Source organism: Numenius arquata, chromosome 4, assembly GCF_964106895.1.
Source record: "Numenius arquata chromosome 4, bNumArq3.hap1.1, whole genome shotgun sequence".
Lineage (NCBI taxonomy): Eukaryota > Metazoa > Chordata > Aves > Charadriiformes > Scolopacidae > Numenius > Numenius arquata.
The window spans coordinates 19,738,408-19,752,561 of NC_133579.1; the positions used below are offsets into that span (position 1 = coordinate 19,738,408).

Below are 14,154 nucleotides of genomic sequence, written 5' to 3' on the forward strand. Positions count from 1 at the left end.
ATTAATATTCCTACGAGCATTCAAGCTGGCTAGCTTAATGGTTAAACACCTGTACCCAATAAAACAATCAGGCCTAATTGTGTAGGAAAGAATGGGCAAAATCCAAGAATTCCAGGCACAGCAGCGATGCCCCCATTGATTTCCTCTCAAAACTACATGCCATTTGAAAAAAAGTAAGGCAGCCCTACATCTGAGAGTTGAAGATGGACAGAAAGAAAAAGTTCAGGCCAAATCAACACGGGAGAATAAAGTCCTTTCCTTGTCTTAGGAAGTTACAGAGGATAACACTAGGTCTCCTATAACCCCACAACCTCACACCCTGTGGTGATGTTCTTGGGAGAGGTGGAGTGGTGGCAGGGAACACATGGGACAGACACATGGGATACATGCTTGATTTCAGCCAATCCAGACAGCAAGTAGCAATTACAGCAGCATTTTTGGCGAAATGAAAATTGGCAAAAGAAATGAAAACTAGGCACAGTTCCCATCCAGAAGAGGGGGAGAAAAAAAAAAAAATTTCCCTTGCTAAATCCTCCTGTCTAGATGGCTTTTTTTCTTTTCTTAAGACTATTTGACTACCTCCTCAAAGTTGAGAAACTCCTGCAAAAGCAAAGCTATGAAATCAGCCAGTGACTAATTTTTCCTGGAGTGCTCAACAATGGCTTACCAAATCTTGGTGTCACCATTCTATTCTGCATAGCAGATAAAGCCTGGTATCCCAACCTTGTTAATGAAGATATGCTTTTCATATCTAATTCATTTCCATGTGACTTGTCCTGAGCTGACACTGCTTCATAGGTAAGTAGATGCCCAGAGGGCTTGGCCCACTCAACCCTACTTGGCTGCAACACTAAAAGTATAAGTAGCCTCCAACTACCGCCTGCTGCAGGGAAAGGACCTCACACAGCTCATTACTGACCAGCTCATCTGCAGCAGCTTTTTAGACAGCTGCCCATTCGCAAGCACACACAGTTCACAGCAAATCCAAGTCAAGACCACTTCCCCCTTTGCATCTTTTTTTTGTGTGTTCCATAGGGAAAGAGAGAACAGCCAGATCCATAACTTCTGCAACAGGGATTGGCTTGTAACTCCCACACCTTATTTCTCCACATGTGGAACAGTTCCAGTTTAACTCCAGCACATATTGTTCCAGGGAGATGCAGCGTGGAGGGACATATCCACAGCGGTGGGACGTGAAAGGCAAAGCAGATGGCAGGGTTACAGCAGGACTCAGTGTATCCATGATACAAGCTCTCAGGAGAGGGAACAGAAGAATTCAAAGCTCTTCAAGAGACCACTCTGCTCACAGTCAAATTCGCCATCCGAGTTTGTCACCCCACAAAATTCCTAAGAATTAGGCCTATGACTGCACTTTAGTTTTAGGTTTCCCTGTGCCCTTATTCTAACACACTTTTCTATCCGAACAAGAAAGTGTGAAGTGCTTCCAGACTCTACGCCCTCCACATGAAGTGGTGGGAGGTTCAGAGGACAACAGTTACATGAAAACTCCCTCAGCCTTAAATATAATCAGAATGACCTGACCGAAACCCAAGAATAATATCAATTAGGTGCTGTAAGTGCCCTACACTATAGATCAGACAAATACAGACAAAAATCTTGGGTTTGATGCTTTGAATTGTGAAGCTATGCTAGAAACAACCGAACTAAGCCCTTTGCATTAGGCAGAGCAGCCTTGCCTACATAGATCTGAAGCAGTCTTCATTTTACAGGTCTTGTTGCAAAGAAAGAAGAGAGGAAGAATAATAGTATTGTGTTTCAAAGCCAACAAATCATGTAACACGCTCATTGGGAAACAAATGCTGTACAATTGCTATTTATTTTACGTAGCTTTCATACAGAATACCACAAAACACATTATGATCATGTAAACAGTGGAGATTACGAAATCTTAGTAGGAAGATTATTACTTGGAACATGGTTTCAGATGTGCTTTATTCAAAGAGGCAGAACATCTTCATACTTCTCTGCGGAGGCAGCAAGAAGCACAACAGAAACTTTCTTTTTCCAAACAACCTGTGCTCTTGCAAGCAATCCTACTGAACTGAACAGACTTTCTCCAGGTAACTTCAGTGGGCAAGATAAACACGACTAGGAGACAGTAACTTCCAGCCACAGTGAGTTTCTCTGGGAAGTACCTTTCCTCCAAAAACTGAACCTGAGATATGGTAACAATGGAAATTTCAGGTAGGAAGTTTCCTAAGGAAAAAAAATAAAATAAAAATCAACCTAGCAACTCACCCTGAAACATTTACTTATTTCTGATTTTCCTCCGGTGGTCAAGAACAGCTGTAACTAGATGAAAGAAGAAGCTCTACCATGCCACTACCACAACCGCTTAAGTGGTAGCCACAAAGATTTTGTATACTGCCAATATAGAGAAATAAGGATTGCTGATAAATGAATGTGAAATTTTGCTAAGACTGACTTCAGGAATTCCCCCTGTCGGTATATGCAATTAAGAGTGGAGTCAGACACAAGGATAGGGCCCCACTCCGCTTAGTGAAGGCACTGTGCCAAAATCAGTGCAATGGAGATTAATTTTAACGAGTCAAGGAAAGCACTACATTGAGAAAGGCCACATTGAGAAAGACGGGATGCACAGTTCTGCTACCACAAAAACAGACAAAGAATTGAAACGGAGGACTTGTAGTAGTAGTGGGACCCTTGAGTAGTGAGGGTCAGAAGCACTGAAGATATGAAACATGAAAACTGGAACAGATACAACAGAGAATAACAAGAGTTGCAAAACATGAAGGTAAGGAAGGTCCCTTGTTAACTCAGCAAGCCTTAAGTGAGAACCTCTGCCAACTTGAATGACACTGACCATACTTAAGATTCCTATTCGTGAAATATGACTTTGGAACAAGGGTTGGAAATTTTTGTCTAAGGAATAGCTGTCTGGTCTGTTTGGCCTCTTGGTAGAAAGATAATGAGTTACTTCAAACTTCTGTCTCCAAGTAACTCGCATACTCAGGGAAGCCTTGAGAAGCTGGACATTCCTTCCACTGAGCAGACTGATAGGGTTCAAAGCATATTTCACTATAAGCTCTGTTACTATACGGTGGAAAATATTAATCAGCTCTAGCCATCTAGGGAGACTGTGGTTATCATTAAGAATATGCGGGACACTCATAGAAGAATTCTTTCCCCCTACCCACTGGACAAGCTCTCTCACATATAGTTTATCTGCTCCAACCGCATGCTTTTGAAAAAAAGCTAGACTAAATGAATACTTTCAACTAGAGCTAAAGGTAAACACTCCACTGGAACTTTGCCCTAATCAATAGTAACAATGTTCATGTCACATGAGAGTCAGAGGATAGAATATGGTGCTTACTGAAGTCAGCAAACACGCTAATTATACTTAGCCTGCTTGAAGAAGGGGACAAGTGAGGTCTGGTCCACCCACGTATTAATGCAATCATCATAACCCTTATCCCCTGTTTGCTTTGTGCTTATATTACAAAAAACTTTGTCACAAACGGAGAGTGCTACTGACCCCTTGTGGAAGAAATACTCACACATTTCAGGATGCACAAGCATCGCTGGGGAAATCAGCTCAGATTTGTCTACTTACCTCCCTCGGATTTATTTTTAAAGAAAATTCAGTGAAAAGCTGTTACAGTGTTGCAAGGGGTCAGTATATTCTCCCAAGTGTATTTTCCTGATTTTAGGCAACTTTGCAGAAATTAAGTTTTGTATTACGTTCTTCATGGCAGTCAAGTAAGCCCTAACAAATCCTAACTGCAAGTAGTTAAATTTTACACTAAATTTCCTACAACCTAGTATCTTGCATTGTAACAGCATAAAACTTTTACATTAGCTAGCACAGTTCTTAATTTCTAATGTAACTTAAATTAATTTCAATCCATTATAGCATTACTCTTTAAAAAAAAAAAAAAGTATCTTCTGGATAGCCTGGACATACTACTCTCTCATCACTGCAGAGAGAACAAAGCATTTAAATCTCTAATGTAACTTTCATCCAAAATATTGTCATAAGCATCAAGAACAGGGTTGATAGGAATGCTTTTTACTTTGAAAAATGAAGCCTATGTGTGCTGCTTCGTTGACTTGAATCTGGCTGCACAAAGCACAAGATCTTCAATGATGTTGGTTCTGTCTGAAATTACCTTTCCATCTTGTGGGATATCAAGTCTGAAAAGGCTTATCACTTTTTATTCTAATACTGCTGCTAATTTTTCTTCCCCAAATAAAACACAGTACACCGATGAAGAATCACCCTCTGCATTTAACTATATGTCAAATCTGAAGGAAGTCTCCAGAGTTTCATCATCCCTGTCACAAACAGATGGCTGTCACAAACTAAACTGGAATTAGTTAGAATAGGAAAGTGCATTATACAGAGATTAATTATATTACACAGTATTTATATTATGAAGTGTTATAGTAATTTTATTATTTAGCATGAAGCAGCCTTCTCAAAATCTTAAAAACATCGATACCAAACACCAGCAAAGACAGCAGCTTCCATTGTGACCATCACCAGGGGCTGAACCCCTAGAGACCAAGCCTTAAGCCAATGCCAATGCTGTTACCATGACTCTCAATGAACAGGTACAGAGAAATATGCGAACTACGTGTAAGTCCCAAAGCAAAGAACAATGTATTTTTAACAATTTGCATAAATCGTTTTCAAATAAAAAATTTTAAAAGAAAGATACCTGAAAATATTATGTTTTCATACAGACCTGTCACATAAACCAAAGCTGAAGAAATCTTGAAAAATGAAAAGAAACCAAGAAAGAGAGCAACAAACTTTTTATTCTGTCAATTCATTTTTCACCTGTACACTATGATAAATTAAAACACTAAGTCTGGTTGGTTTTGTTGCCTTTCATTACATATATATATATAATTTTTTTAATGCATCCATTAAATTGAATCCTAAAAGTAGAAACTATGATGCAGCAACTGTTGTCTCAGAATATGGGAGTTACCGTATCTGGCAGGAGATTTCTAAATGATCACATTCACGTAGCCAGATCTGTAAAGGCCATTCAATTATGAGTAAACCCGGAGTCTAATACAAACTTAACAGCAGCTCTAATCAGTGTTATGAACTGCACATTTACAGAAAAATTTGCACACGTCATAGATAAAAATTTAAAATCACCTTTTTTGTTGTTACATAATCCACCCTTCATCCTTGCGCTGTGCTGCTTAACCGATAGCCCAGTGTCTGGGAGATTCAAAGGCACATCGCATTTCTGACGTTGCTACAAACTCACTCTTCAGGGATACATTATAAAGAACCAGAATTTTTTGAAGTTTGGATTGCAAACTTTCTCAAGAAATGAAGTCTGGTGCATTTTAAACATTATGTGTCAACAACTAACAGAGTTACCAAGCATTTGTTCACCCATTTGTTCACCTATACAATCTTCTAATTCCGTGGTGACATCTAGAACTAAGGAGGAAGTAGTAAAATGAGCCACCAGTCCCTTCCCCATGATGCGTGCACAAAAATCACTATTAATTCAGTCCAATTACACTTTTAAATCAAAGCTTTTGAAAAAGTCAACATATATAATGTTTTATTAACCATACAGTACATTTGCATTTCCTTTGAAAAGCTTAGACCTTGCTAAGCAGTTTTAATGAAAGCAATGATATAATGCTATCTGCATACAGAAATCCACTACGTTCACACAGACAACCTTAAATTTATCCAATAAACAGTCATGTCAAAATCTACAATTTACTGAAAATACAAAGTTGGTTTTAACAAAAGCAAAAATGCTCCTGTGGGTCAGTAAAACCTGTTTTCTAATATGAACAGTTTGCATTCATAAAGACACTAAACTTGGGACAAAGAAAGTATTTCCTAGAAGGTCACAATGAGACTTAAATTTTTGTAACTATGAAATGGCATGCAAACATACAGATTTGTGGCCGATTATTTCGCGCTCTCTCTCTCTTACAAAAGACTTACTGGGCCAGAGTAAAGCAGGTATTTTTACATGTTTGTTTACACAATGACCTCTCCCCTCACACTAAAAATGTCACATACAGAACATTCTATCAGCTGTCTTGTCCCAAATGTTGCTTCTGTAAATTTGCATACTATGCCCTTCAGACCCCTGTGACTGGTGCAACAATCAAACAACTTTCAGAAAACTTAACAAAACCTACATTTGCAGATTTTCCTTTACAGAAGGTATATACAAGTTTATAAATCCATGGCAGGGGTATTACATTAACATCAACTCATCAACTGGATTCAAAAGATACTTGCATTCTGTAAGGACTCTATGGCTGCTGCCCATTCAATAGTTCTATCAAGGCACTGTACAGTCATTAAATCTCTAATATTCTCCAAGATGTGCTGAAGAATATTGTGAACGTGTTTAAAGTTGTTAAAAAGCCCTGAGTCAGAACTTTTGTATTTACCACAGGCTTAGCTATAAAAATGGCACACACTAAAACTTCTGCAGATAACAGGTTTGCTTTGTCAACACAAACAAGTTATGAAATGCATAAAAAGATAATAGTACAAATTCTAGCAACTTATGCAAGAATGATATACAAAGTACATTGTGGCAAATCACACACTTCTATTGTAGGTAATTTATACAGTCAGTGGAAAACCTCTGCAATGTATTCAGACATCAAAACTGATGAAGCAAAACAGAACTGATGTGTTTCCCATCCCTTTCCAAAGACAAAGAGCAACTAGAGAGGAAATCAGTACTTTGACAGAAAGGAGGTAGCACTGCTAAAAGTTAGCCTGTAGTGTTGTTGGGTTGTTTTTTTGTTTTTGTTTTTGTTTTTTTTAAGTGAAAACTTGACCCATGCAGCACAAAGAACAGGATAGGCTCTTCGGTTCACCAGCTGCTACTGGAAGAGTAAAATTAAGTTTCTGACATTTAGTTTTGTAAAGGAAGCTTAGATCACTAGCTCAAAGCAGCTTCTTCAAACAATTTAGTGTTTACACAAACTGCAATTCTGCAATTAATACTGCTAAAAATGATTAGGCATACATAAAACTTCATCTCTACAAAATATCTACACAGTAAGGACTTAAATCAGATTATTTTTAAAGACCATTTCATGTCTTCAAAAGAAGCTAAAATGTAAGACTACTAACAAGGCACAAGTACTTGTGCAAATCTGCTATATCCTCACCCAGTCCAAGTTAAGAACACCACCTCCTAATCAAGCTTTCGCATTTACAAAGTAACTTGTTTATTCTCTCGTCAGTCTAATTTTCAGTATCAACTTCAGCAAAAAGGGATTCCTCCAAACCCCAACATACAAGTGCACAGTATTGCAACAAATGGAAAGTAGGTAATAATAGCCCAAATTTTGAGAAGTGCCGTATGAGCTACGGGTATTGGAAGTGATAGTAGGTTTGGGGAAAGAAAAATAAAATAGTTATACAAAAGTTAACAAGCTACAACTATTCAGCATACTGTGTTAGCCCCTTAGGTTGTCTTCATACTTTAAATCACCGTGTACTGATGTGACCGTTTATGTGTTTTAGTAAACTGAAAAAAATTAAGCGCTTTACTTAAATATCTGAGCATACCTCACATCTGGACAATATATATTATTAGATGTCTTCTTGATTGTTCCAAAAAACAAACTGAGATATTTCATCCAGTTTAATTTTAAAATGGCAATTAAATACTGGGGGATACTCAAAAATGCTTTCAAATCTTACATTTTCTGATTTTACAGTATATTGGAGATAAATGCCTTACTGATTTTTTCTCTCATTTGCTCCCTAACAATAGTTATGATAATAATAATAATGAGATTCACACTTCCATCTTTCACTGAAGGCAGAGACACAATGACATAAGACTCTCCTACTGGTTATGATCCCCTTTGGCTTACAACTGAGCTTCTGGTTTCCATCCTTCGATTATTTAAGTGTGAGCCAATTAAACATTTGCACTCTGTGAACATTGCACAGATGATACCAGACTAAATTGAGTGAATGAATTTACTAGCTTCCTCAACATTACTTCACCTCCTACATCAGAATCCAAAGGCAGTGTGTGAATTTAAGTATCTATTTCCGTCAGTGATACTGGATTTGCAAACATTTTTTCTCATTAAGTTTTTCTGAAGGCAAACACTGTGTAGCCTTCCCAGTAAGCTCTTTCACAGCTCTTCCCAGTAAGCTCTTCCCCCAGCTCTTTCACCTGTTAACGAGGCCTATATTAATAATTTAAGCATGTTGATTAGCTTGCCTAGTTTCTCTAATTCAGCTGTTTCTCACAACACCATCAAGTTAAATCCCTGACATTGACATACTTTAATTTCAGCTGGCACACAACATTGCCCAGTGAGTCCAAAGGTGTACGCAGTCACATACATCCAGTGTGACTACAGTGTAGAAGACTACAGTTGCTCCTACAGCGATACCTTCAGTCATGGTCTCTGTTTCCATAGGACAGTGATGCCATCCAAGTATTACAAGTATTAGAAAGTAACTTGTAGCTTCTCCGTTGAAACGTACAAGCCTAACAGAGCACTTGCCTTTCTATACTACTACCTGTGCCTCCTGCACACAAGGAGTATTTAACATTCGACTCCAGTTTCCCACCCAGGATGCTTTACATCTGTTCTTACTTAGCTGAATTATTCAGCTGATGCACAGCTGAAACACTTTCAAGTAATTCTGGCTAGTTCCAGTGACAAAGAATTAGGAAAATGCCAATTGGATTATCAAGAAGAAATCCACCCCGCCTTTGTGCTGACAACAGTTTAGAGAGGTCCCCTTGAAGAATAAATAGGACAATATTCAAAACATGTCTACCGGAGCCAGAGGAAACTGAGGTACGGATGTGATGCACCACAGAATAAAACTCAGAATGGACTGTCAAATGGCATGTCCTACTACAAAATTATTTTTAGAGGAAGACTGACAGGAAACTGAAGCCTACTGCAGAAAGTTCAACTGTCAAACATGCTACACACAAAAAAAGTTTAAAAAAAACAGTGACATGCACATTGGCCAAATGAAAACTGCAACCAACACTGAGGTGCACTCAGAGCTTAAGAGGAGACAGTGAAATGCTGAGAAAAAAAAAGCCTTATATCAAAAACTTTCCAAAGCTCCTTGAAGTCTTGATATTCTAGAATAAGGACCCAAGAAGCAAGGAAAGGGTCTATTTCATTTGGCCAAAAAGACAGATACACAGATTATCTGGAAACGGATGACAACTAGTATACAAAATAAAACAGACTACTATATTGACTCCGGATTGAGATTGTGTCCAAGAAAAAAATCACTGGAAAGAATGATGAACATTTGCAATTCTGGGTCAGGATTAAAGATGGCTATAGAAAGGCTGTGTGTTACATCCCTTTGCTATGTTAAAAAACACTCTACATACATTTTTCCAATATATCACTGTAGTTGTTTCCTAGAAAACTCTATTCAGTGTTTAAAACTTACTGGTTAAAAGTACACCTATCTTTACAGTTTACTAGTAACATTCTTCCAAGACTTTTGCCATTGTTTGCACAATTCAGGCATATCAACAGAAGCTTCAAAAGACCAAGACTGATTTTGCCACACTTTTGACATATGCAGTGAGAATTAAATGAGAAATTAATCTTAGCTGCAAGTAAGGCACCTGAGTGACTCCAGTACGGATTTATTATTCTACAAGAGCACATCCAAATGAAGTCTGCACAATAGCGAAGAGCTACATGAACTACACACTCAGAAAAAATGCCGAAGCCCTTAGGAGTAAGCACACATTCCTTTTAGCTACAAGAGATCCTTAAATCAGCATACTTTCTTCCATCCAAAAAGATGGAAGCATGTACTTGTTATCATAAGCTTAATAGTTTGCAGTTCCTGACAGTAGCACTTTTGGGGTCAGGAACACTTCTTTGTGTCACATGAGTGACAGCCACCTCCCTTCAGCCAGCTGCAACTCACCCAGGCACAGCTCACAGAATTCACTGCTCTGTCAGCAGTATCACCCATTGATATTCACAGGTAAGTTCTGGTGTTAACACCCAACTTAAGATGAATAAGTAATATTAAAATCTTCTCTTTTGCTGTTAACAGTGTTTGCCTGGAGACAATAAAACTAATTTAAGAGAGGAAATCTTGCAAAATCTCTAGGTTTTCCTAATTCATAGACCCAGATTTTTTAATTGGCTCACTCGGTATATATATATATGTATGTTCCTCTACAACTGATCAAACTCACTCATCTGAAATGGATAACTGACTCATTGCTCCAATGTTTTCCTTCTCAGTCAAGTTAAAAGCAATTCCATACAAAATTATGTGGCTAGCAGAATTAAGGAGTTCACTATTTAATCTAGCTTGAACCTGGTAGACTAAAGTGCGGTTTTGGGAACATAATATTTCTAAACTAGATTTGTCTTTTTACTGTTTCCTTCCCAACTTATCCTTAGCAACAAATGGCACAATAAAGTTCGAATTACCTTAACATTGTATTTTGAGGCCTGATCTTATAGGAATAGTATTATATTTATTGGTACTGTGTATATGCTTTGTATTGATTTTGCATTACTGTATATTTCAAGACAGAAATTATTGTGAATCATAACGGTCACAGGAAATTTGAACATTCTCCAGAAAAGCACAAAAAAATCCTGAATATTTATATCTGATATTAACTGACAATATAAAAAAACCCCTTACATCACTTGACACCTGATACATACATTAAAATACATAAACAAAACCAAAGTACGATTGTCCCTTTACACTTTAAGGGGAAGAAGACAGAAAGAAAATGAAAAGAAAAAGACTGCTTTAAATTAGCTTCAGGCTTACATTTTTTTTAAGAGTAATGCTAAAAGCTGACTTTTCAAATACTGTTTTTGATGTATTCACAGTCTTTAAACAATTACCATGTAATAAACCTGTGCTAAACTATTAGAAATGTTTTCATTAGAACCCTTTACTGCCTTTCAAACTTAGAGAGATTCAAATCATCAAAATGTCCTTATTATTTCATAAGGTAATAAAAGACACTGGTTCCACTTCTTAATACAAAAGGATCCTTCGTTCAATTGCCTTGCGGCATATAGGGCATTCGCTCATTCGGTCTCCACAAAGCTGACACGTTCCGTGGCCACAGAGAAAGATCATATTCTTCAGACGGTCCAAACAGACAGGACACATAGTCTGTAAAAGATTTTGACACGTTACATAGTCAATGGCAATAGTGATAACAGTACCAAATATGCAATATATACATTACTGAAATTTAACAATATATCATATTAAGCATAACAGATCATTGCCATAGCATAACCTAGGCACTAAACTGAAAACTAAATTTTTTTTTCTTTAAAAAAAAAAATCACATTTAAACTTCACATTGACTTAGAATACTTGAGGTTTTTCTTACCCCATCATGACATAAAAACCATATAGCTTCTTTCCAAATATGATCCCTTTAAGTAAGGCTATCCAGTAGAAGGCTGACATCACATTTTTAGTATTATTACCCAAGTTTGAAACATTAAGACATTCTTCAGCAACATTCCCTGTTCTTACAGGGCACAGACAACCCAAACAGCTTTATGTGTGCAATGCTCAGGTAATGATTTACCTGATTCTTCTCAGGCTACCAAGCCGTTCATATACTTACCTTTAAACACCAAGCACTGGACATATGCAGAAGTAATAAAAATGCTGCATAATCAATATTACACATAAAGATTCAATATATTGGTAATTCCAGCCTTTGTTCATGGAAATTATCTATATTTTTCACCAAAAGAACACCTCAAGTTTCAAATTATGAATAATCTGATAAATCTGTGACCTTCAGTCATAACAGTAGCACAGCAAACTTTTAAAATCAGTTTTAATTGCTGAATATTAAAGTGACAGCCAATGCCCCAAAAAGATCCCCTGAAGTTCTTCAACAGCAAAGTTCATTTTGTACCAAGCCACTAAGGAGCACTGTTCTTCACCTTTTGTCACATGCAGAAATTGACGTTTTGATAAGGCATGTTCCTTCACCATAAACATACCGCTGCCATACTAGGATTTCATTTATAACAGTTTATCAAAGGTTAGTAAATGAATAGATGTTAAAACATGGTAATTGTTAAGACCATTCTACAGTCCAATAAATCAAATCTAAGACGTCCTCAGATGTGAGAGACACATCTGATATCTAACACTTATAAATGCTGATCTCATATATAATACAAAATCCTGACAGGGCTCGTGTTTCAAATGCAAATTCATTTTATCACCACCTTGCACCTGTGACTTGTTTCCATTCTAATCAATGGGGGTTTTACTTCAGTTTGCTCTTCTCATGAGATAGAGAATCCATAGCAGGAATCCTACTCACTATGACCTTAGAGCATACTTTCTATGGAATCAATAGGTATTACCTCCTAGGGTAGGTAGCTTAGTTGAAGGCCAAAAAAAAAAAAAAAAAAAAATATCAAAAAATCACCATCAGTCTGCTTAGATAAAAGTTTAAATTGGCACAGAATCCAGCCAAATGCCTATTTTAATCTCCAGAATACAAGTATAACAGACTAGCAGGAATGCAAAACTTCCCGATAAAACCTTATGTCAGTTTACATCTTAAAAAAAAGAAAATCCCTTCACTCTTCCCAAAAATCCTGTGCTCCAGCTTTGTCAGAATTTCCACAGTACTAATACAAAACACTCAAACTAAAAATTTGCAGAAGTCCAACTATCTATCAGTCCTGCTTATTTTTCCATTCACACCAAGTCATCACCTACACATCCCAAGAGGGCAATTAGAGCACTTTTCCTCCAGTAACCTACAGTCTTCAAATATCAATGAAACAGCTATTTCCAATGAATATATAGTTGTCCTCTGACAAATGTCTATAACCTGATAGTATTGACATGTTGTCCTTTGACAAAGGTCTGACAAAGCAAACCCAGATCTTATCTTTGGAGAAAAAACTTGTAGCCTTTGTTATATGTTTTTAGCTTAAATATTTGCTTTTGTGCCTAAACATGTCAGAATTACTGAAGTTACAAGGGTCTGCTCTTCTCCAGATATCACATCCTCATTTCAAAATGAAAATATCCAGCAAGAGACTCAGAATTAAAAAAAAAAATAAAAAAATCTGTTCAAACACCATTACTATATTTTCATTTTATAGATCTTTTCTGCAATTGCATGCAGTGTTAGCAAATTGCCCGCTTTCTCCAGCTTGATACAAATGCAGAGTATTAAAAAATAAATTAGCTGTTTAATTTCTTAATATGATACTATTTTAACATTTAAATTACTTCATACATTAGGAGAATTCAGTTGGCAGGAACAACCAAGCTTCCTGTTTGCTATGTGCAATTGTATTCTGACAAGGATTATCTCAATTAGCTCAGCAGTTTCCCAGTGGGATACAAGCCCAAATAACCGAGTTTTATCCAACTTTCAAAGAGCACTCATTACTAACCACCTGCTTATATGCACTTTTACAGTGGCAGAAAGTTCACTGCGTGCCTTATACCCAATTTGTGCCACAGCAACAGGAAATAAGCAGTTTATTCTGCTTATAATTAGAGCAATAATCTCTTTCTATTGTACTATTAGTTTATTAGAACGTTCTCTGTGTGAAAAATCACACTATTTTATCTGCATGAATCGTTTTGACTCCAATCTTTCAAAAGAAAACAAATGGTATAAAAAGGTACTATACCTGTTCTATGTGAGAATTATTTCTTTGGATAAGCAAAAGTAGCTTGAAAAAGCACTCATCGTTAACCTTAACTGGGTTTGCATTCAAATAAATTTTTACCCCTAATAAAGTGGTTTAATCTTCTTGAAATATCAATTCCTCATTACTAAAAATAGTTTTTCCAACAATATACAAGTGCACAGTGACAAAATAAATTTATTTTTAAGGAGAAAGAAAGCGATGTAAATATGGTGAAGGAACATACATAAGATATCAGACAGATGAGGGTGATTATGTATGAAATGGAGTGAAAGTATTGCAATTACAGTCAAAAGTGTTCACATTCAGGGAATCCCTGAAGAATGGTGTGGTCATCAGGTGTGGGAGATTCTGTTGACATCAGCATCACTTCTGCTTGGCACCAGAAATGGTTTTAAAAGCTTGCTGCACTAACATATTAGATTATCATTGAAGGTATGA

General features: G+C 36.9%; 1 protein-coding gene across 1 annotated transcript in view; it reads right to left on the minus strand.

The window, feature by feature from the left end:
• Positions 1-9,622: 9,622 nt before the first annotated feature.
• MIB1 (MIB E3 ubiquitin protein ligase 1) overlaps positions 9,623-14,154 on the minus strand; it is a 76,605-nt gene continuing 72,073 nt past the window's right edge. The window contains exon 21 of the mRNA XM_074146128.1: positions 9,623-11,173. Coding sequence (XP_074002229.1) covers positions 11,033-11,173 — 141 coding nt within the window. The 3' untranslated portion in view covers positions 9,623-11,032. The remainder of the gene's footprint in view (positions 11,174-14,154) is intronic.